The sequence below is a fragment of the Larus michahellis genome, chromosome 1, assembly GCF_964199755.1.
Source record: "Larus michahellis chromosome 1, bLarMic1.1, whole genome shotgun sequence".
In the NCBI taxonomy this organism is placed as follows: domain Eukaryota; kingdom Metazoa; phylum Chordata; class Aves; order Charadriiformes; family Laridae; genus Larus; species Larus michahellis.
In genome coordinates this window covers 4,679,276-4,703,662 of record NC_133896.1, presented here as the reverse complement: position 1 = coordinate 4,703,662, position 24,387 = coordinate 4,679,276, and the positions used below count along the sequence as shown (strand labels likewise).

At 43.3% G+C, this 24,387-nt stretch overlaps 1 protein-coding gene across 2 annotated transcripts in view; it reads left to right on the top strand.

Annotated features, from left to right (window-relative positions):
- PRKCQ (protein kinase C theta) overlaps positions 1 to 23,542 on the top strand; it is a 69,138-nt gene extending 45,596 nt beyond the window's left edge. For both annotated transcript variants that reach the window (XM_074573218.1, XM_074573217.1), the window contains 6 exons: positions 7,767 to 7,858; positions 10,502 to 10,564; positions 14,484 to 14,622; positions 18,859 to 19,047; positions 20,918 to 21,046; positions 22,362 to 23,542. In XM_074573218.1, coding sequence (XP_074429319.1) covers positions 7,767 to 7,858; positions 10,502 to 10,564; positions 14,484 to 14,622; positions 18,859 to 19,047; positions 20,918 to 21,046; positions 22,362 to 22,517 — 768 coding nt within the window. In that variant the 3' untranslated portion in view covers positions 22,518 to 23,542. The remainder of the gene's footprint in view (positions 1 to 7,766; positions 7,859 to 10,501; positions 10,565 to 14,483; positions 14,623 to 18,858; positions 19,048 to 20,917; positions 21,047 to 22,361) is intronic.
- Positions 23,543 to 24,387: the final 845 nt, after the last annotated feature.

Below are 24,387 nucleotides of genomic sequence, written 5' to 3'. Positions count from 1 at the left end.
AGTGAATGCTGAAATATATAAAGCTTGACAGCCCTTCAGACAGGTTTTTGTAGGCACCAGGCACCTAATGCTCCTTTTTATTCCTGCAGAGGCTGAATGATCTGTGCTTTCAAAACTCGTCGTGTTTTGCTACATGAGAATAAATTCAAATGCATAGTGGGTTTTTTTCCCCAACCTGTTTTTGAACTTGACTGTTTTATTTTACTGCAGTAATCTTTGTATCCAGATATTCAGCAGAGATAATTATATGGCATGTATTTTAACAACAAGCTCAGAGAGCTATTCTGTTTTATTAGATTTAAAGGGACACTGTTATGTTAAAGAGGAGGAAAAACATGTTCATAATTCTGTGAAATCCCCAAATTAGTAATGCTAAAACAGTGAATAGCATTCCAGTGCTTATGTTTTATTCTTTTAGCATTTCACTGGTGTTCTGTGATAAGAGTAGGCTTTCCCTTTCTGAAAGTGGCTTTTGATTCTAACTGTTTCTTTACTTCATTGACCAAGTTTTTATTCACACCCTTTACCTAAATGCAAATTAAGTCTTGAGGCATTTTGGTTTGTAGCACAAAATAGCAACACAGAAGACTACCTCAACCCAAAAGAGAAGTAATCTTTATTGCAATTTAAAAGCAAATGCTATATAACTGTTTCTTTTCTGCTTTACTAATGTATTATAACTTTTCAAAGTCCTGGTGGTGAGCCATTTTCACATGCTCTGTTCCTTTAATGTGCTTAATACTGACTTTAAAATCTCTTACACTGGCAGGAGGGAGAAAAGGATTGTAAATAAGAAGTGTGACCCTAATTTAAAAATTCCTAGGTTCTGAATTGTTTTCCATGAGTATTTTTGGGATATTTCTCATTACATTTTCTCCTTGGAGGAAATTGCAATTCCTGCAAAATTTTCCAAAGGAAGTTTCACTTTTCTTCTTTCTTTGTCTTGCCATTAGAGGGACAGGGTGGAATTATTTGACCTGAATCACAGCATGTGGGTTGGCGCATGCGGGTTTCACACACGTCCAATGTTCAGCTCCATTTCTTAGCTGCGCCATGGACCTTCTAAGCAGCCCTGGATCAGGCCCACGTCCTCCCCAGGCAATGCAGAATCCTCTCTGACCACAGCACAGCTGCAGGATGCTGATGCATTGCAGGAGAAGTCATCCTGCAGGGAGGTGAGGTTGCAAGCCTTGACGTCGAGCACTGCTGAACCACTGAAGCTCAAGAAAACTGTGGGTGGACTAAACTAAAAGCGCAATAAAAATCTTGTCATAAGATGAGATGTTCTATGAGGTCAGACCAGATATCTCTGTAGCCAGTACCCTGGTTTTGGCATTGACCAGGAAGGAAGGCTAAGGAAGAGAGTTCAAGGCATCACGGTGATTTTTCCCATGTACAAACCATCCCATGCCTTGGTGTTCAGCCATTTGGGAGACATAATCTAGAATCATAGAATCATAGAATGGTTAGAGTTGGAAGGGGCCTTAAAGATTATCTAGTTCCAACCCCCCTGCCATGGGCAGGGACACCTTCCATTAGACCAGGTTGCTCAAAGCCCCATCCAACCTGGCCTATTTTTGTGGGCATAGGTCAACTTGGAAACATCTGATTCAATGCTAGTTGGCCAAAAAATATGTGAATCATCTGATGGGAAAGCTGAGGAAGAATTGGGAAGCTTAGGGAGGCTTTGAGGATTTTGCCTCTTGCAACCAGCAGGCTGGAAAATTGGCAGGGTCTCATTCAATCCTGGCCCAGATTTCAACATGGTTCACTAGAAACGGCAGCATCTCAGCAGAGCTTTGGGATTGCAACAAGATTCTGCCAGAGAAGGTGTGAACAGCTGTAATTATAACATCAAAAATATGAAGTCTTTACAAGACACTTCTAGGTGGTGTCAGCCCATGTGGTGTGAACAGGTGGAGTGTATTGGCAAGGAAAAGAGGGGCCCAGCTCACAAGCGTGGGTTTTTTTTAAGTGATAGGTGATCGACATGTTAAATACACATGTTCTAATTGCCTTCCTGTTGTCCAGCTCTGAGGAAAATTGGCCCAAAACACGTTCAGCTTTGCCTGAGATTTTAAAAACTCTGCAGTGTATCTGCTCAGTTCTTTGTCCTGAAAAAGCTGACTTTTTCAAATAAATGCATTACTTTTTTGCCCCTATTTTTCAGCTGATGAAATATTTAAGTTTCACAAATTTGACTACTTCTTGATTGGTTTTTGGTCTGGTGATTTTTTTTATTTCCAAATTTTCACAGAAATTTTTATCCAGCCTTGAGAAAATTAGTTTCTTTCTGAGGTCCCACCCAGTAGTGATAGGGAAAGCCACTTTCTCTCGCATGACGGGGCTGACATTAACTCATTTTACTTCTGTGAGTGACGTACTTTGTCTGCTGTGAGCTGTGAACAACGGTCCTGGGATCCCAGAACTCAAGTGAAAGGAGCTATTGCCAGCCATGTCTGCCCCTTTATGTATACATATGTATTTTTATATATGCGTATAAATATATTCATATGCTTTGTACCAAGTAGATGGCCACACAAAGGTAAGCATCCTAAATGAGCAGTTTAACATGCAGTCAAAAATGTTGACAGTGCAAAGATTAGAACAAAAAAATAAATCATGAGATCAGGGACCAGACTGAATTATTTGACAGCTGTAAGAAATGCTGCCATCTCCAGAAGATAGACCAGAGAACTAAATTAAACCTGAGGCTGCTTTAATCTGTAACAAATTGTCTTTGCTAGTCCCCAGGTGGTGCAAATAGCAATGTTAGTACCTCCTATGGTCACCTACTAGAAAGGAGTGAGCCTGCATTAGCTGTTTCTCATTGGGAGTAGACACAGGGAAGGGGACCGTGTATTGCTTTCTTTCCCACTGGATGGGATGCTGTGATAGGACTGCAACACTCGGTGATGTGGTGGAGAAGGGCTGAGGCCTTTGGCTCCCATCTATCCCATGAAATAAAATAGATGGATGATGAGCATGCATGAGCACCCAGACTGGGCTGGGCTCAGCTGCGTGAAAATGTGAGGCAAGCATCAGCTGCAGGAATTGCACGGTGTCAAACCTTTCTCTTGGCAAGGGCCAACGTAGTTCAATGGGCATGCAGTGGGGTTAGGTCACTTAATATGTATTAAGGAGCCTTCTCCAAGTGAAGCCATTTCACAGAATCACAGAATGACAGGGGTTGGAAGGGACCTCTGGAGATCATCTAGTCCAACCCCCTGCCAGAGCAGGGTCACCCAGAGCAGGTGGCACAGGAACGCGTCCAGGCAGGTTTGGAAATGTCTCCAGAGATGGAGACTCCACCACCTCTCTGGGCAGCCTGTGCCAGGGCTCTACCACCCTCACAGCAAAGAAGTTCCTCCTCATGTTTAGGTGGAACTTCCTATGTTCAAGTTTGTGCCCGTTACCTGTTCTCCTGTCACTGGGCACCCCTGAAAAGAGCCTGGCCCCATCCTCCTGACACCCACCCTTTAAGTATTTATAAGCATTGATAAGACCCCCCTCAGTCGTCTTTTTTCCAGACTAAAAAGACTCAAATCCCTCAGCCTTTCTTCATAAGAGAGATGTTCCGGTATTTGCTCGGGCAACTGCTCTAAATAAGGGTAAAGCCACACTGTCCTGTAGCATTAATTATTCCGATACTTATCCTCCTGGAAGCCCTTGGAAGAAGAATTTTTGCTATTCGGTAAATGGTGTTAAATTATGTATTTGTATGTATGCAAGTGCTTTCAAATGCAAAGAAAACAAAATCTGAAAATCTCTGCAGAAAAGTGTTCTGGAGGACTTCCAGCTGGTTTGAGGATTTTAAGAGCCTGTTATAGGATGTACCTTCAAAAGATCAATTTAAATGCTGGCTGCTTTATACTCATTGTTTATAAAGTTGAAAGCATCTCTGATAGTGACTATTCATTCTTATAGCAGTTGCATGCAGAACAGAAGCAGGTTGGTTTAACTCCATCCCTGCCACATCCTGGAGAGGCAGAGAGAGCAGGTGGCTCTGCAGAGGGGAGCTCAGCTCAGCACAGCCACAGAGGGACTGATGGGGCAAGAAATGGAGTTCTTGCAGTAACCAAGTCTTTCAGCACCTGGCAGGATTGAGTTGACTAGGGAACCATGCTATTTTGTGTGCAGGATGCACACCCGTGTGTGTCTAACTGCGTGTTGTACAACATCAAGCTGCACAGTTCTGCCTCCCGTAGAAGCATTGTTTCGTCCTCCTGCAGAGGGGTTTGTCGTTTTTCCTCTGTTACAATGGAGACGGCCCCTGGAAGATGACCTAGAACTAGGGAATGGCTGACATATGGATGTCCTCAAGACAACTAGTGCCAGCTGACCTGGGGCAGTGTCCATCACTGAGTGCAGGAAATGCCTTTACAGTCCTTAAGCTCTGTGGTTGTAAAAGATGGCCCCAAACTCTGCTGTAAGACCAGAGCACTGGAACAGGCTGCCCAGAGAGGTAGTAGAATCTCCTTCTCTGGAGATATTCAATACCCGCCTGGATGCATTCCTATCCAACCTGCTCTAGGTGAACCTGCTTCAGCAGTGGGGTTGGACTGAATGATTTCTGAAGGTCCCTTCCAACTCCTGCTATTCTGTGGTTCTGTGTGATTTTGTTCTCTTGTGCAAGTCTGGAACCATGACCAGAAGTCTGACTTGAACATTTCTACCCAAGGATGCTCTCATAGTGAAGGTGAGGGGCTCTTCCCAAGCCTGTTCAGAGATGTGTAGGTCTCAGCAATGAGGAACAGCGTTCCTGATTGTTTTCTTAGCATACCTGAGCTAGGACCATTGCAGGAGATAAGGGCATGATAAAGTCATGCCATCCCAGCTGCCACATCTTGAGAAATACCCACTTAATGCACTCTCACCTGCTCCAGGTGCTGACAGACTTCAGAGCCTGGCAGTAGCAGACAAGAGCCATCAAATAACTTTCCCAGGAAAAGAGGAAGTGTAGGTCGGAGCCTGTCTGCAAACACGTCCTCTGTGCTGTTCTAACCCTTTAACCTCAAGCACACTGTTGAATTTTTGGTGGTTTCAAGTATGGGTTTTGCCACTTCCCATTTTTAACATGTTCTATGGCTCTGTAGATCTCAGGTTTAGGAAGCTGTCTCAAATAATTTGTTGCAGCTTGTACTGCTTGATTATATCTCACTACTCATAATGACATACTTAGGGCCGATCTCAAGCATTTTTTCTCCATGAGCCATTCCAGACAACTGACCTTCGTAAGAAGCAAGGGGAATGTCGAAGTCTCAGAGCAGAAAAGTCCAAGTGATGCCATCTTTCTTTTCAGTAGTGTTTATGTACCACTCTATAGAACATGGTAGACCATGAACTTCAGTGTTGATCATGCCTAAGTCAAGTCTGTAGCCTTCAGCTTCATAGCTTTAGACAGTCGAGCAACAGAGTTCATATAATGATCTTTGGATGTCAATCTGAGAGGTAGCCCAGCTTTTCTTTCCTCAGATGGCAGAAGGGTGCTGCCAAAGCCCCCAATGTGATAAGGTGTAGCCAAACTCAGTGGACTTCCCAGAGAAACCCAGGGGTTTTCTCCTTCCCGAGAGAAGGAAACACTGAAGCTGAATCTGGCCCATTTGAAGACCCGTGAGGTTTCTTCTGTCCCAGCGTGATCCATGTGGCTACTGGTCTGTTGTTGGCTAAACCTCATCACCTCCACAGAATGACAGAATCGTCAGAGTTGGAAGGCATCCAGGCGCATCCAGGCAGGTTTTGAATGTCTCCAGAGATGGAGACTCCACCACCTCTCTGGGCAGCCTGTGCCAGTGCTCTGCCACCCTCACAGGAAAGAAGTTCCTTCTCATGTTTAGGTGGAACTTCCTATGCTCAAGTTTGTGCTCGTTACCCCTTGTCCTGTCACTGGGCACCCCTGAAAAGAGCCTGGCCCCATCCTCCTGACACCCACCCTTTAAGTACTTATAAGTGTTGATAAGATCCCCCCTCAGCCGTCTTTTTTCCAGACCGAAGAGACCCAAATCCTTCAGTCTTTCTTCATAAGAGAGGTGTTCCAGCCCCCTCATCATCTTGGTAGCCCCGTGTAACTTTACAAAGAGCATCTGTTCAAGTCTTTTCTTGAACAGGCTCCTGAGCTCCCATTGCTTCTAAGATTTATGCATTTCTGTACTAAATTGCCCATCTCTATTTGGCCTTTTTACTTGCTTAAACTGACTTATATGCACAGACCTCTACAGATGCAAGACCTTCAAACTGAAAACCTGCACCCATTTGGTTTATTGGCAAAATTTGTATTTGTTCCCTGGGAGGCCAGATCTGGCCCTGTGCTTCTTGGATGACAGGTGGGGTTTCCAGACAGACATCCATTTAAAAAAGAGTACTGCAATTAAAAGGATCTGGCAAAAGAAATTGCACAAATTAGAGCAGACAGCTGTTTTTTGAAAGGAACAAACACTTGGGTTTTTTTAAATAGCCAGCTTTTGGCTTGCTGCCAGAGATGCTAACGTTAGATCTTATGGATAAAGACCGTCTTTAACTGTTAAAAATATAAGTGAAAAGAACTCTATTTCCCCTCCCCCCCCCAAAAAAAAAAAATCAGCGATACACAACAAAGGGAAGATATTAATAAATTTTAGCATAGAATAGGGATGACTAACTTCAGATGCACACAGAACAGAGAGAGGCTTTTGAGAAAAAAATAATACTACATCCATTTCATTTTATCAATGCATTTATGCACAAAAGCTGAGATCCCTGAAACGGAAGTTTAAACTGGGAGCATAACTTATTGCACAGATACTCTTCTTCCAGAAAAAGTCATTCCTCCTGCTTTGCAGGTGCAATTCAATGTGGAAGGGATTGGTCTGAATCAGCCTCTGGCTTCTGTTGGGGGCCTGATGGGGAAGCTATGGCTCATGAACAGCAAGGGTACATCAAGGATTGGAAAAGAAACGTTGGTCATTGGATCTGCCCTTTATTCAGTAGAGAGAGTCCCCCCATCCTTCCTCCCTACCAGCAGGAGAGTTTTCCCCTGACCTGGTCGAATCACTGACAGTTGCGTGCAACTGGGGTCAAGGACTGCATCTTTCTTCCAGGCTTCTCTGATATGCAAGCACGCAAAGGGGAACCAGAAAGATGATTAATTCATGAATCTTCCTGCTAGGAAGTTTTGTCTTGCCTTGTTTAATAGAGCAGCTTTCAGGCTTAAAATCAAGCACGTGCTCAAAAGGGATTGCTGCCTCTGACCAGTGTCTCTGATAACTTGAAAAAGTCAGACCCACGTGCCTCCACAGAAGGTGTGGAGGAATGCAGGTAACACCAGCTTGAGATGACTCCACTGGATGGATAATGCACTGGGTTGGAAACCAGAAGAGACCTGGGATTTACTTCCGCCTCTTCCACTATTCCCCCAGGAAGCTTGTCCATCTGTGCTTCTGTTGTATAGGCACTGTAGAGTTACTCATCCCCTTAGAGTGAGCCTTGAGGTCTGCTGGTAAAAATCAATGGCACCAGCTGGTTATTAAGTGGATTTGCAATGTTTGCTAATGCTGTTTATACAAATCAGAGCAGGGAGGGCGAGTACAGGCTTAGAGAACAAAGAGGAGAAATGAGGAATCTGAAAAAGAAACTGCTTTCTTTCCAAAACCCTCACTGTAATCTTTTCCTTCCTCTTTTTGAGTGTTTTCTGGGTGGGTTGGGGTTTTTTGTTTTTTGTTGGTTTTGGTTTTTTTCACTTTTATCTCACCCTTCCCCACCCCTTATTGTCATCTTGTCTCATTCTCTAGGAGAACCTCTTTTTTGTGATGGAATACCTCAATGGAGGAGACCTCATGTTCCATATCCAGAGTTGTCATAAGTTCGACCTTCCCAGAGCAACGTAAGAAGTTACTATTACCTTTTGGCTTGCAGGATGCACACATGGTCAAAGCAAAAGCAGCAGCTGTAGACACCAAGGGTCCTGATTTTATTCCCAGTTCTGCTACTGTCCTGTAGAGGAAACCTTGGGCAAATCATTTGACCTGTCTGCAGCTTACCCAGCTGCAAAGTGGAGACAGTGCTTGTGCTGGAAGCAGAATCACTCTCTATCCCAGCTCTCTCCAAACTGAACAAAACAGGCAGGTCGTCACCCTGACTCAATGATGGACTTGGAGCAAGTCACTTCCTCTCCCTGTCCTCTTTCCCGTCTCACAGAAGGCTTTTTAGAGCCCATCCACACATCTGATTTCAGTCAGACGTGACCTTGTTTTGTATTCTTGGTCAACCAGGGAAGTTATTTCTGTCTGGAAGTGTTACAGATGCTGCTACACCCTGTGCAGCGTTGCATCTGCTTGCAGGCTTTTCCTGTAGCCTGCAAACCGGGGACCTCCTTCTAGCCTGTGACCTGGCTCCTGTATTTTGCACTGAACTCAGCATAGTCCCTCCAACATTTGTTCGGAGCCAAGAGTTGAGCTAGGTAGAAGCTGTCCCTTAGGCTGCCCCGCTCGCTTTATCAGTCCCTTTCCCAGGACTGCAAACCGTCAAACAGAGAGGGGCTTCAGAAGGACCATCCAATCCACCTGAGATGCAAGAGCCCCAAGCATGCCTAAGACCTTATTTACCTGGCCCATGGATAAGGGTCATTTTTAAAGCAACCTATAGGTGTGTGCTGTGAATTACAGCAGCCCTGGGGTTTACTCTTTGTTGTACTTATTGGGTTCTTGCTCAGCCCATAATTGAAGGCATCAATAATGACATTGTGGACCCAACCCATCCACCCCAGATTAACCACCATCAAAGAAATCCCATAGATGCATTTTCAGCCATCTGTGAAACCAAATATCTTGTTCTTTACAGCACTGGGTGGCCTGTAGCCAAGCTGCAGGACCTGCTTGAGCTGAGGTTCCCAATCCAGTGATCAAAGGTGAAGCTGTTGCTTGTTAGAAGTAATGGGATTTTCCCCTTTAAGGTTCAAGGTGGGGAAAAAAGAGCTAAAACCTATCAAAAGTGAAAAATGTAAATTTAAACAAAAAATTAATACACCAACAGAAAATTAAAAAATTATTTTAAGCTTTGATTAAAGTAAATAGAAGAATTAGAATAAATGAAAGGTGCTTTTAATCCTTCTGCAAGCAAAAGGTATTTAAAAGTCAATATTGAAGCCACTATAGGAATTAATTTCTATTTAATAATTTAAAAATAAAAAAAAACAACAAACCCACTTTTAAATCAGTGTTTAATTTGATGATTTTTTCAAAAGCCTTTGGATGTTCAGAATTAAGGGGCAACGCATTGAAGACTGAGGCAGCAGAGCTGTACAATACTTACATTCCCTTCTGGGAGGGCACTATCATCGTGCAATGGCTTCAGCCTTATGCTGCTTCATTGCAGCAGGGTGAAGGTGTCCTTTAGGCACAGCTGTGTTGAGAACAAAGATCTCAAACTCGAAAAGACTCCAGCCGCTAACTAGTTCACGTCTTTCAAAAGCAAGTCATAAATGTGAGCAGTGAAGAGGTCTGTTTGACAAGCCAAGGAGACAGGCCGTGTTCCCCAAACCCAGATGCCCACCTGCCTGTGCCATTGCTGGGACCGCTCCACCATTTGTGCAGCAGCTACTGAACATAGAATCATAGAATCTTCATGGTTGGAAAGGACCTTTGAGATCATCGCGTCCAACCATACACCCCAAAAAACCCCAAAAAAACCCAACAAACAAACAAACAAAAAAAACCCCAAAAAAACCCAACCAAAAAAACCCAAACCCCTACAATCTCTGCCACTAGAGCATGCCCTGAAGTGCCAAATCTAGACGTTTCTTAAAAACCTCTAGGGATGGTGTCTCAACCAACTCCCTGGGCAGGCTGTTCCAGTGCCTGACCACTCTTTCAGTAAAGTAATTCTTCCTAATATCTAATCTAAACCTCCCCCACCGCAACTTCAGACCATTTCCTCTGGTCCTGTCATTAACATTAACATGGCAAATTACTGCTGCTCTTTTGCAGTAATTTGCAGTTTGCAGTCTGGTTCATCACTCTAAATCATTGATTTACTTTAAATATCTAAATAAGGGGTAGATACCGCCCCGTCTGCCTTCTTTGCAACAGGGACCATATCTTGAGGTAAGGAAGGGTAGGCAGTAGGAGCTGGGTGGTGTTTTTTTTGCTCCACAGCTGATCTGGAGACATCCTTAGGCACTGAAGGACATGTCCTCAGAGTCAGTTATGTATAAAAAAAAAGGCAGCTAGCCACGCAGTGTGGCTTCTAAATCCCTGAAGATGACTAGACTCCAAATCCCTACTGTTTTCACAAAGTGGTTTCAGTGGGAGTTGGGCTGTTAGCCACGTGGCATGCTTTCGAGGATCTCACATCATCCATCAGTTACCTGTAAAACCCTGTTACCCCAAGCCTCCTGGAGACACTCCAAGCCTTCTGGGAGCTTAATGAAATTTTGGCTCCTGTGGAGACAAAGTTTCCATTGTTTTGGGTCTAGTTGAAAGCGCCTGTTGGGAAGCATCCGTTCTAACTTGTGCTTTCTGTCACTCAGGTTTTACGCTGCTGAAATCATATGTGGGCTCCAGTTCCTCCATTCAAAGGGCATAATATACAGGTAATTTTACTCTTTAATGTCTAATATGCTAAACCTTTTCTGCTTTCCCTGCAAGCATTGACGGTAACTGAGAGACTGTTGCTTGGATGTACTTACTGGTATTACATTTCTATGCAGATTTCCTTTTCACAGAGTCTGGCTGGTTTATTTCAAAGAGATAGTGTAGAAAAGGCAGTTTTGAGCCTTTTTTGAGAATCCAGTACTATTTCAGTTAACATTAAAACAAGCCCATTGATGCATTTACACTGGGTCACTCATATAGCACCCAGCTTAGGCACCCAGTTTAAGCTTTCCTTGTCATGTATAAGGTCAAGCTAGCCATGAGAAATTTGGTATATCTGCTGTGCTGGTTACCCTGGGACAGTGGTGACAAACTCAGCTCAAGAAACAACAGGAGGGAGACAGTGATATACCTTATTTTTGGGGTTATTAACAGGTCTGCTGTGCACAGCTCTGTGGTTAGACGGGATTCATCAAAGGGTGGGTGTGAAGAGGATGGGGCCAGACTCTTTTCAGTGGTAGCCAGTGACAGGACAAGGGGCAACAGGCACAAACTGGAAAAAGGGAAATTCTATCTGAACATAAGGAAAAACTTCTTTACATTGAGGGTGCCAGAGCACTGGCACAGGCTGTCCAGAGAGTTGTCGAGTCTCCATCTCTGGAGACATTCAAAACCCACCGGGACGCGTTCCTGTCCAACCTTCTCCAGGTGACCCTGCTTCGTCAGGGGGGTTGGACGAGATGATCTCCGAAGGTCCCTTCTAAACCCTACCATTCGTGATTCTGTGATTCATCTCACATACCACCATGAGTCTGAGCTAGCCACCCAAGATTTTCTTGTAGTAAGTAGAGAGGAGTGGGCTTTTTAACGTTCATCAAACCTGTGTTAGAGTGTGTATGAGAAGTGCCCGTTTCTACCAGTGGGCTCCACAGGGAGCTGGTGGTGAATAGGTGGGACACTGCAGGCAGCTGCACTCAGACAGAAGACTCCTCTCCCAAAGTTACTTAGTCCACAATGCATCAATCTATGAAATCGTGAGGAGAAGTCCTCTGCTGCAAAATTGCCCACTGCAGCTTCCTCTTCACTTCCCTAGGAGCTTCAAAGTTATACATGGATGCTTTGATCTAATGCACAAGTGATGTGCTTCAGACCTATATGAAAGGACAGAAACAAGTTGGGAGCAAGAAGGGCTGCAAAAATCACACCACATTCTGCTTTCCCATGGCCAAAAGGAGGAACTGAATTTCTGAGGAACTTTAGTCCAGCTCCTCTTTATGTCAGAAGTGAGTTACTACATTGCAGCCTTCTGTAAAAGCAGGAAGCAAATAGCTTATCACAAACAAATGAGAACGCTCACTAAAGCAATGATGTTTGCGGAAACCAAAATGAGCTTATTTCAATGTTTGTCATGTAGTATGAACATTAGAACAAATGCTAAAAGTGAATGGCTTGTTTGCAATCCACTCTCCCATTAAAACTCAAGCTTTGATTCATATAAACTCGCCTTATTATTCATTATCAGTACTCATGTGGGAGCCATTTATAGTCTTTATTGACCAATGATGGTGTTTGCATAAACATGAGATCAATATCAACGGCATTAAGCTAAGATGATCTCTGGGCTCTCAGCAAGTTTCTGGCTCTAATTATTGTTCTGGATGACTGAAAGGAAACATTTTCTGAAGTGCCCAAAGCACTTAGCCACGTCTGTCATTTTTACTCAGGCTTCTCAGAAGAGTTGATTAAAAATATCTGCAGGACATCGTGAGTTTGTGGCAAGACTGTTAATGCTGACATTTTGTTTATAATTCACATTTTTATTTGGAATTGTTACACCAGTGATATGTCAGGGCTTGGGACCTGTTTCGTCATGAAAGGAGAGAGGTGTTTGGAGTCTGGAGCCTTGGGAAACATGGGCATAGTGGGATAACTAGACATTGGGTAGCATGGTGATAGGGAAAAATAGCTCATTCCCAGGAATCAGTGCGGCATTGCTTTGGGTATCAAGTTTTGAGAGAAGAGATTTAACCAGTCCTACTCCTTCTTCCTTTTTTCATTGGAGGCAATGACAACGAGGTCAGTTGAGAACTCACGGCCATCAGTATCGCAGTCAGAGCTAACTAAGCACTTAGGAAAGTGAATAGGAATCATTTTTGAAACTACATCACTTGCGATGTCGTAAGAATAATGAATCCAGCTGTTCTGTCTCATGCAGCCACATTTGGAAATGTTGGCTTAAATTCTAATGAATGAGCCGAGGCGTTTTTTTGGCAGAAACTCCAATTCCTGGAGCCAATGAGTTTGAGACTCATCAAAATAATGAAAGTGAACTGTAGGTGATGGGTTTTTTGTTTTGCTTCGATCTACCAGATGAATAAAAGCAGTGTTGGCAGCCAGAGATTGATCTCAATGGTGTAACTAAAATAAGTCATTCCAGCTGGAAATTGTGACAACATGAGTGTCTGCCGCTTGGAAGGCAAATGTCTCGGTTGTCTCTACATTTCTTTTTGATTGATGACTCCCACTTTTTCTTGGGCCATATTCTAGCAGCAATGAACAGTTGCCCCGTGACAACAATTTTCTGTGTAGCCACTACGATGTCTCCCACCCTGACTGGGACCCGGCTGAAGAAAGATGAGGAGCTTTGTACAGAGAGGGAGGCTGAACAGCCATCTTCCCTGCGATTGTAGGTGATCATCTCAGGAGCATCACTCATTAGAAATTATCTTCTTTGAGGGAGTCAAAAGCCATTTCTGAAAAAAAAAAAAAACCCACATTGTAAAGCAGTTCTCACCGGGAGGGTAGCTCTGTAGCAGCCTCTTGGTTAGGACTCTTGCTTGAGATGTGGAAAATGTGTGTAGGCTGCGAATCAGCAGAGGCTGGAAAGGACCAGTTGTATCCTCAGCTGTAGGCACAAGTAAATGTTGCATCTGGGTTGATAGCACGGGACAGGCCGTGCAGGAACGTGGGTGCTCTGAGACCAGGTAACCCAAATTCTACCTCCATCCCAGGTGAAGTGTAACATCACTGTTCCAAACATCTCTTTGAGTCATTATTTCAATGAAAAGCCAAACTTTTAGGTCAGATATAAAAAAATTAACGTAGAAGCCATGCCAGCTTTCCTTCCTTTCTGCCTTTTTTTTCTTTTTTTACATGCTTTTCTCCTCTTTCAAAGGTTGTTCCCACGTGACGACCTCTTTGTTCTCTGTCGATGGCCGTGATTCACCAGCTCACTCGCTTTTATTTCCTTCTCTCTGCATTTCTTTCTTTTTTTCTCTCCGGGCTTTTTTTTCATCCCACAGTATCTCAGAGCCTGAAACCTCTGACAACAGCTTGGCAGCTGTGTGCGAAGGGCTTTGTAAATCCCCAGGGCTCAGGTAGCGCAGCCCAACAGGGGAAGGTGGTGGATGTTCTGCTGATGTCTGGGATTATTCTGACCCTCTGCAAGCCATTCAGGGCTTGCGGGTCCTTACCTCTTCCAATATTTGTAGAACCTGCACTAGGAGGGAGATCTGGCAGCAGCTTCAGAGAAAGTACAGAGACTCCCAGGGAAGGAGAAAGTGAGCATTAGCTGGTCCCGTCTTGCTCACCTTCTCCAAGCTGTGTTAGGGCAGAAGCACCAGCTGGCACAATGCCCTTTTTAGCTTCACTACTCTGCAGCCTCAAAGGAGGCAGCTTTTAGAAGATGTCTTCCGTAGTCTTCTCCAGCAAATGAATCTGTGCTACACCAGGAGGAATGAAGAAGAGGGATATTGAAGTCCAAGAGAGCAGCTCCTCATTCAGCCCGCAGCCTTTCTTTGTAGGCACATGTAGGCACTGCACAGATGCAAATAGCAAGTTAATAAGCATGACCTGTTAAAATAACGTGTGTGGCTCTGTAACACTTTAAAGGAGGGGTTTCCTTCTCTTCCTCCGCAGAGACTTGAAGCTAGACAACGTCCTCTTGGACAATGAGGGGCACATCAAAATTGCTGACTTTGGGATGTGCAAGGAAAACATGTTTGGAGATGCAAAGACAAGCACTTTCTGTGGGACTCCTGACTATATTGCTCCTGAGGTAGGTGTGGCATCCAGGGAGAACAACAAGCTGCTGTGGGACAGAGAACATGTCTTAAGACATAACTGTTGGTCAGTGGTGGAGGGTGCAAAGAGTAATAACCTGCTTTAAGCAGTTCCAGCCTAGAAACTGGATTTCAGTTTGACTCGGAGTCTACGTTCCTGTCTGGCATTGCATATTTTTGTGGCTAATTAATTTGGGCATTGCATATTTTTGTGGCTAATTAATTTTTTGTGCAAATGGGCCTGGGAAGCAAGTGGTGCTTGGCTTAACCAAGAAACAGAATGCTTACCATTAATCCAGTTTGAGTCATGGCAGAAGAAGCTCCGAGAGGTAGGTCCTGCAATTCAGGGACAGAAACAGCACGAGGAATGGGAAGCGTGTTCCCTAGATAATTACAAGTAGGCTTCCATGTCTGAATGATCTCCTTAATAGCTAGTGGGGAGCTATGGCCACTTTTAAGGGATGGTGTTCAACACAACCTAGTAGACAAAACAGAGACAGGTGGGACAAAATGCCCACGTGGAGCTGATTCTCCCTCCTCATTGATGACTTTTATATAGAGAAGAGAGGCTGGGTCCACAATACAGCAGAAGTTTGAGTTCACTTTCCCTTTGAGATGTCCTCTGATGCTTGAATAGGGATGGTACCCATAAGTTTTGACTTCTCTCTTACTCATATAGATTCTTAGCAGGCTGCAAACGCAGCCTGCATCACGAGCGTCCTCCCAGAGCTGTATAAGGCACTATATGCTCTGAAAAGGCTCTGCCATCAGAGGCATAACCTGAAAACTGAGCACAGGCATGAAGGTCTGTCTAGATGTAAAAAACAACCAATAGCTGCTTGTGAAAGGGATGGAGATGCTGGGAGACATAAACATGAGAGTGGTCATGCATCCCGATTTTTCCCCTCTAAATGCCAGCAGTCAGAGGAGAGGTGTTGCTGTCTGCAGGACAACTGGGAGCCGACCTGCTAACTGTGGGCTCTGGACAACCTGCTTCTCTGCTTTGGCTGTGTACAGTGCGAGAGCACCTCATGTCACTGCATGAATCCATCCCTGGAGGACACGCCTCCACAAATTGCCTCCTGGTGAGAGAGGCTTTGAAATTAGAGATGATGGAGTTGTATAGGGGGAGGCTGTGCTTGAGTTAACAAGGGCAAAGCAGAGCTTATAGCTCACGTTAAGGTCCTGTTCTGTCCCCTTGACTGAGGAAGGCTGGGGCTTGCATGGAGACAGTCTCCAAGCTCCACGAAAAAATATACCAACAGTTCCTCTTCTCCTTCTGCAGTTGATATCTACTGATACTTGATGGAGAAAAGCTGAACCTGGCCTCCATGAACCCATGCAATAAAACTGGGTGGTCACAGACACCAGACTTCAGCTTGCCCATAGCAAGAGCTTTTGCCCTTCCCCTTATTTCTTACCGTTTTTTTCCCAGACAGAAACTTTTTCCTTTTTTCTTTTTTTTTTCTACTAAATTTAGATATTTTGGACTAGATCCCTCCAGAAAAGAGAAAGCTCCTTTAATCTGGTGACTTCACACAATGATAGATCTTACTATGGAGAGACTTTGACTAATTAGGTGGCAAATTGGGGACGAAGAAAACATTTTACAGCTCAGAGCAGAGACTACGAGTCATCCATGCATCATGTCCAACATCACTCTGAAATCCATTGATTTGCCTTTCAGGATCCCATTTCCTGATTTTAGTGTTTTCATGATGGATATTGGTACTTTCCAAATAGCTTTTAAAGCTTTTGGTTTTTGCCCCTCCACTATAATTCATTGATCTTTTACTGTGCACCAAGGGCCCGATTCTGATCTCAGTTACACCACTGCTGACACAAAGGCTGGTCTCTTCAAATCAGTTGGATTTGTATTGCCTAAGAGCAGGTGTAAGTGTGCTCTGCAATCAAGCTGTAATTGTCTTTTATTCCATTTCAATATGCTTTTATTTTAACAACAACGAAAAAAGATATTTTCTGATCCTAAAAAAAAAAGAGACCCAAGTGATAATCCATTATCTGTGATTTTACTTCATAGAGGAGAGAAAGGCTGAAATAGCTCAGAGTTTTATTTCTGCACCGTCATTTATTTTAGAGATTCAATGAGTGCATATAAAACATTTTACCTCTAAATTGAAAGCACTGCTAGAGCTTATGGATCATCTCTCCCGCCAGAGGCAGAAGCACTGGACTTTTTGTCAGTATTTCAATGCAGCTGGTAGCACTGTAATTTGTTACAGACCCAGCACCTTGGCTACAACTGTGCAAATAACAGGGCTTGGGGTCAGTAGACAAGCAATTTTTTAATTTCAGAAAATATTTGCCAAAAAAAAAAAAAGGACTTAACCTGAAATGAAATTGCTGAGTTTATTTATTTTTTTCCAGAGAATTGCAAAGCTAATAAATCTTTTCTTTGACTGCCACAAAACATTTAATTTCAATTTCCAGGCATTTTATACTTTAAAAGGTAAAGCCTTATAAAAATACTGTGTCTTTTCAGGAGGAAAGGTTGGGATGATTTTGTTTATAAGTGATCCAGAAGACATTGCTGATTCTTTTTTTTGTTGTTGTTCTGAGTGAAACACATTGTATATATTGCATCTTATATTCAAATAGCTTTTTTTGTAATTTTTGAGTCTCCTCTTTCGATGATTTTGGAGACAGCTGTGTTAGTCATGAGGACTCTACATCAGCTTGGGTTCAGACTTCTGATATTAAGGCTCTGTGTTGCTTGATGGTACAGGTACATCAGAGGGAGATACTTCTCACCTAATGTGAGAAAATTAACCTAAAAATGAAGCATTAGATGGCATTTTATAGTGTTGTAGAAGGACAAGCATCCCAGAAGATAAGTCATCCCTTCCTATCTAAATCAGTTAAATTAGTGTTTTCCATCCATTGACTATAGAGAGACTCTGGATAACTAAATTAATAAGACACATAACTTTTAGGCAATAAGATGAATCTGGGCCCAAGCAATGAAGACAATGTATGAAAACAGTCAAGAAATTACTCACGCACTTCCACTGTACCTCTGAGCCAGTGGTAAAGATCACCTCTCTAAATCATAATTTTACAACTATTGGCAGTTTCACATGTACTGATCTGGATAGTTGTTTTCCCTTTTTCTGGAGTTGTTTTCTCCAGGGCTTCTCATTGATACCTACACCATACCTATAGTATAGGGTATCATGTTGCAACCAAGCTGTGGGCTCAAGAGTAAAGATTGTGCCTTAAAATGAATGATTCCCCTCTCCAGCTCTAAAATCCTGATAAGTATCCTAGACATCATAGTCATCACATGTACCATCTGCAATGTAAATATTTGTATGTGAGCAAGTTGTCTATGCTTCTTGATAACCAAAGGAGAAAAATAGGAGGTTGTATTTTACAGCAAGTAGATATTTAGCTGGATGTCTAAAATTGGACTATTTCTCTTCCTTGACTATAAAAGGAGCTAACAATAACTGGTTCAGCTCTAGGTATCTCTATGACAGATATCTAAAGGCAAGGGAGATTAATTTTTCTTCCCCAGAGGGGATGTGTGAGAACTTGATAGTGTCTGGCCAAGTTTGTAGGGGAAGGAAAGGCCACATCCTTTCTTAGGGGAGGTCGTCACACCAGCCACCCCGCCCTGGCCCCCACACGATGGATGTAGCCTTCACTTTATAGTTGACACAGAAAGGCACAAGACAAATTCCTGTTCCTCTGTCTATAACTCAGTTGGTCTCAAGAGGACAGATCAGCAACCACTTCTCTCATGTTGCTGGGAGACATTCACACAATTTCTATGGACTGATAGTCCTAAAGTACCCTTACACTGCAACACCTGTAATTTTAAAATCCAGTTTGTGTGAGCTAAATCAGTCCCCAAATGCTAATGCTTAACCATTTGTCTTCCTGGACTTCACAAGCCTGATTTGAACCCTTGGGATAACTTGGAGAAGAAGCAAAAGATGACTTGCCTCCCTTTTTATGTTTGAGATCTCTCTGGTAGCCACAGATTTGTTCAAATAACTGAAGGGTTACTTGCAACCTGTTAGCTGTAGTGTGAAGGGCTGTTTGGGCATCCAGGTGTGGCTGTGACTTGGAGCCCTTGGCAAGCACCTCTGCTATCCCTCTCAGTGCAAAGCAGCAGTTGAAAGGTCAGGGTCTGGCCACCCTTCTGAAGTTGAAATACTCACGTCAGACATTTTGCATCTGTCTTTGTCACTCCTCCCTTTGGGCAGATATTGCTGGGGCAGAAGTACAACACCTCTGTTGACTGGTGGTCCTTTGGTGTCCTCCTGTATGAGATGCTTATTGGCCAATCGCCTTTCCATGGCCAAGATGAAGAGGAGCTTTTCCAGTCTATCCGTATGGATAACCCGTTCTACCCTCGCTGGCTTGACAAGGATGCAAAGGACATTTTGGTGAAGGTAAGAATTACCACGCATCAAATGAAAGTCTCTTTGCCAGAACTGTCATCTTTGATTTGTACATCTTCAGATGTTGTTCAGAGAAACAAATGTAGTCTGTTAGGACCAGAAAGAGTCACTTTCTTGTCTGTGGACCCCAAAGAACACCTGACCTAAGTCATAAGGCCATCTTTGTGTCTTCTTTCTCCTGAGCTTCGATGATGGCTCCTCACATCTAGTAAATAGGATCGCAGGATATCAGATACCAGCAGAGATCAGTTTATTTGCAGAGCAGTCTTTTAGGTGTAAGGCATGTTAACTCCTGAAAAAGATATTCTGCCAGGCTTCAAACTAAGGGTTACAGTGACTTCCTTGGAAATTGTGGGTTTGAAGCAGTTCTGGTGCCTCCGAGGTATGAGGACATCAGGTAGAATGCTTTGGTGTTCAGCTTGATTTTCATGAGAGTATATTATACATCTTTGCACTAAGCTAAAGAGCAGGTTAACAAAGGCTGAGCTGTGTCCTGAAGTGGCAGAGCCCACTGAAACCAGTAACACCATATCATCTGGATTTTTTGGCCCTTTTAATCTCCTACACAGTGTCCTTTGTGAGTGGAGCACTCTTCTGTTTCCCTCTAATGGACATCCTCCTTGTCTTTTAGGTTCCCTTCCATCAATACACCAAGTTTATCATTGCCTCCTTCTCAGCCCCATGTCATTTAGCATTGTAGCATTTCTGGTTTGGGATGCAAATTATTCTGGAATTGCAAGATAAAAATGCAATGAAGTCACAACCAGTCTGACAAGTTGCCTCCCCTTAGTTGGGCTGTGGACTGATGTTGAACATGAACTAAGCATTTTAACTCGAGATGAAGCATGGTCAGGGAGCACGTACAGAGGCTGATGTAACATAACTTGTTCATCACAGGATTTTGGTCATATTTGACTGACAGTCCCTACCTTGACTTTTGCATTTACAAAACGACAGGACAGCATACAGCATTCCTCTGCAAAAACAATGGAGAACAGGAGATTATTTTGGCACGTGTGCTGTGCGCAACAGTGCTCAGATATTTAGGTATCATGATAAAATGATAATAATGAAAACAATCAAAAGCAGTTGTTCGGGAAGACATACTATAGCAAACAGATTTTGAATGTCTATTTCTGGGACATATGCTGCCATCTTTCTGCACAAACAGCCTGTACTTCTGTCAGGATTAGAGATAGTAATCATCTTTATGCCTTTGCACCTAAGATGTCTGTTTTTATCTATTAATTAGACCAGGCTGGATGAGGCTTTGAGCAACCTGGTCTAGTGGGAGGTGTCCCTGCCCATGGCATAGGGATTGGAACTAGATGATCTTTAAGGTCCCTTCCAACCCAAACCATTCTATGATTCTATGATTCTATTATTCTATGAATTACAAAGGGTCAAATACAGACACTGCAGTTGTCCAAAGGTATAGGAGACGAATGCAACTCCTCATAGGCTAGGCTAGTATTTTCATAAATTATGCTTATATTTCAACGGTAAAAAAACTCCTGGTAACAAGAAATTGTCCAGACAAAAGCTTCCAAGTGTGATCCAAATATTTCACCCGTGTAGTTGCATATTCGCATGCTCAGACACGTATGTTGTTGCTGCTGTATCAATTTGTCCTCTCTGTCCTGCAAAGGAAAAACATGGTCAAGGTCTCTCAGTTTTGGCCTATTAGGCTAAGAATGCAAACTGGTTCCCCAATCAGAAGTGTTGTAATTTAGAAGAGTCTTCACGCTCTCACCAACCACGCTTGAGTTTGAAGTCTGAGACCATATCTGGCAGGACTGTCCTAATGAATATACTGTTATTGATAAAAGACTAAGGCATTTATCTTTCTTCAACATTCTAGCTTTTTGTGAGAGAACCTGAAAGAAGACTGGGAGCAAGAGGGAACATCCGCCAGCATGCCTTTTTCAGAGAAATAAACTGGGAGGCTTTAGAAGAAAGAAGGATGGAGCCTCCTTTCAAACCGAGGGTGGTAAGGATGCATCTTCTTTCATTTCCACCCATCTCATGTCTTTCTGTTCCTGAATCATTCATTCCCTAATTATTTAAACCCTTCAGCTATCAATAAATCAAAGCCAGGACCCACAGTAATGCTGTAAACCCATTTATTTAGGGGCACTGTCCAAAATCTTCAGACATGGGTCTTTAATGTCAGAGACCTCAAAGCCTGTTTAGATTCACAGAGTCAGCACTTTAAAGGTGGATAAACGTCTACTTCATGTTGGAACTAACAGTTTTAGGCACCAAGTTAAGGATTTCATAACACCCTCAAACTTTTAGGGTTATCTTCTGGAGTTGCTCAGCACATGCAACTTCTCTGTCTGAAAGTAGATGGAGGACTTTGGTGTTGGGCAGTCAGAATGGAAAGTGTTTACTCTTACTTAAATGTCCAAATTCAGATTAAATTGTTCACGGGCTCTCTGGTATGTTGTGTACACCAGATACAAGCAGCTGGAACCATCTACAGTCTGGATCTGTCTCAGCATCCAGTCATTGTAAAGATAATTGTGAACTATGCACCTCTATCGGTTGGGCTGCCTGGCTTGGTCATCATGACTACTCCTTTCTGATGGCTATAAGCCCAGGTCTGGCATGCCCACACCTGAGAAACCATAAATTACTCATCACTTTCTCAGTTACCATAGCAGGGGTCTGGATGGAACTTAAAACACATTCCCTTAACCACGTAAGTGCAACCCATTCTGTAGTGATTATCTCTCATTGCACTGCAGAAGATAAGGAAGGACAAGCAGTTCAGGTAACCGGGTGGTTGGCTAAGTCAGGATAGTCCTGACTGTTACTAACAGTCCTATTAAATGATTAAAGTCCTATTAATAACAATAATATAATTTAATTTGGTAAGTGCATCATACTTCCATTTTACAGTCCTTCACAAGTTTTATTTAATTGATGGGTCCAGTCCTCTGTGTTACAAAGCTGTAACATCCCTGCCTGGCAGAATCCATGGACCACAGGCTCAGTGCCTTCTACTTAATATTTATTCCCATTACTACTTCGATAGGATGGTAATAAGCAAGCAATTAGCACTGGTTGGTGGATATTAAGAGCTCAGACAGAACTTCGCTGCAGTTTGACATGTTACTGTGCATCGTTTGGGCTGGAGTAAGTAATCATTGTGCAAAAAGCCAGAACAGATGCATTGTGGGTTCCCTGGCTGAGCTGAGCTTGTTCCCAACTGGTTGAGCTGAGCCTGATAGGGCCAGTAGTGTTATCATGAAGAACAGAATATTAGTGGTTTGATGTATTTTTTTTTCCTTTTCTTGAAGAAATCTCCGAGTGACTGTAGCAACTTCGACAAGGAATTTCTAAATGAAAAACCTAGACTGTCCTGTGCTGACAGAGCACTGATTAACAGCATGGACCAAAATATGTTCAGCAACTTTTCTTTCGTGAACCCTAAAATGGAGAAAATATTTTCCTGAGGTCTGCCTTACTGAAGGAATTCTCTGTAATGGTTTGAGTAACACTTTGCCAACTGAAGACTGTGTATGGTTATTGTTATCAAGAACCCTCCAGAAAAACACCTCGATGAAAGTTTGTACCGTGCCTCTGGTTTCTATGTAAGAAAAAACACAAGTATATTTGAGCTTCTGGTGACGTTAGTGCCCATTTCTGCAATTCTCACCTAGCCCACCTCCTTCTGAAGGACAAGTGGTTTGCTCAAGGCCTGGGGACATCTGGGAAGACTTCAGGCTGGATGCTTAGGTGACCTCCACTCGTTCATGTGCAGAATTGCGCATGTGTGCTCAGGAGTTTTGAAGAAGCAATTTAACTCCCTACACACTTTAAAAATAATGTTCACAGGAGGTAGGATTCAATTTTGGAACTGGGACAAAGAGACTTTGCAGGTGCCCATTCCAACGTTCGTACATCTCAAACACAGGCACTGGAGCTAAGGACTCAAACCCGAAGGAGGATCGTTGCCACGGTGTCAAGATCAATACAGAAAACCAGTGGTTTACACTTAGCACTTGAGCAGGAAGGATGGGAAGTTGCAGACCAGCAGAAAGCCTCAAGAACCCCTGTTCTAAAGCTTTAACTGTCCTCGCACACGCCAGGCTCAGAGGAAACTCTGGAGTTTTATCCTAAAACTGCACGAGAAAGGTGGAAGAGGTTTACTCCAGACATTGTTTAAGCATCATAAAACTGGCCTTCCAGTCACAGCATTGTCATATTTTACTTGAAAGGTTGTAATCGGTCCTTGCAAAGGCTGATATACTTTCTTTGGCATGCATGGTGGACATAGGTCAACAGGCTGCACCCAACAGTCACAGGGCAGGACAGCACATCAGGTGAGGTCTCCTTCACCTCGTGACATTTTGCTGTGTGTTCTATCCCTTTGCAGTCTGTGGAAATGTAGATGGGTTAAAAAAAAGTCTTTTCTGTGATCCTTTCGTGGTGAGATCATTTTAAATAAAGATGCACTGTTTTCTGAGGTTGGAGAGAAGTACAACCTCCTGGTTACTGCTTGTTACTGAGATACAACCTCCTGGTTACTGCTTGTCACTGAGATGCCAGTTAAATGCTGGCTCAAAATTAAGTCAAAGCCCAAATAGGGGATTCTGGAATAGCTTAGACTTAGGCAGTCACCCAAGTTGGTGTTAGGCTCTAATTGAAGTGTATACATTTGGAGCTTCATTGCATCAACCCCTCCAGTCCCCAGAGAAAAGAAGCTCTAGAAGGTGAGTCATCCCAAAATTAGATTGCCTTCAGAGGTGCCTTTCTGGCTCTGCTGGACCAGGTTGTCAACTGGGACCTCCCAACAGAACGAGCGCAGCCTTGCATGCAGTGCTGGGATAACGCTGGCCGTTACTGCAGGCACCGAATCCTGCAGGACCAAGAGCAGAAGTGCCTAATGTCGATGAGAAAAGCGGAGCGCCCTGAAAAAGTTTTCAGTCCAGTGACTCTCATGAAATCCTTGTTTGTGCTGTATGAAACGCAGGGGGCATCTGTGCTCACAGTTTGTGCAGCTGCTCATCATGTTTAATTGGAGTGGTTAGCATGAATTTTTTTAAATGCCAGTGCTGTTTGTACAGTTTAATAAAATGTTGTGTACAATGGGAAAATGGGCATTGAAGTGATTAAATGGGGGCAAAGAACAGAGGTGCTTAGAAAAAGCCATTAAAATGGCTTTGCGCTTTCTAGGGGATGTTCCCCATGCGAATTTCAACCCATAACTACACAGGATCAGCAAGCATTTGCACAACTAACTACTCCACAGACCAGTATCTAAAGAAAAGGATTTGGTGCTATGCAAAGGTATCCAAGAAAGTAAAATGTTCCTTTTCACCA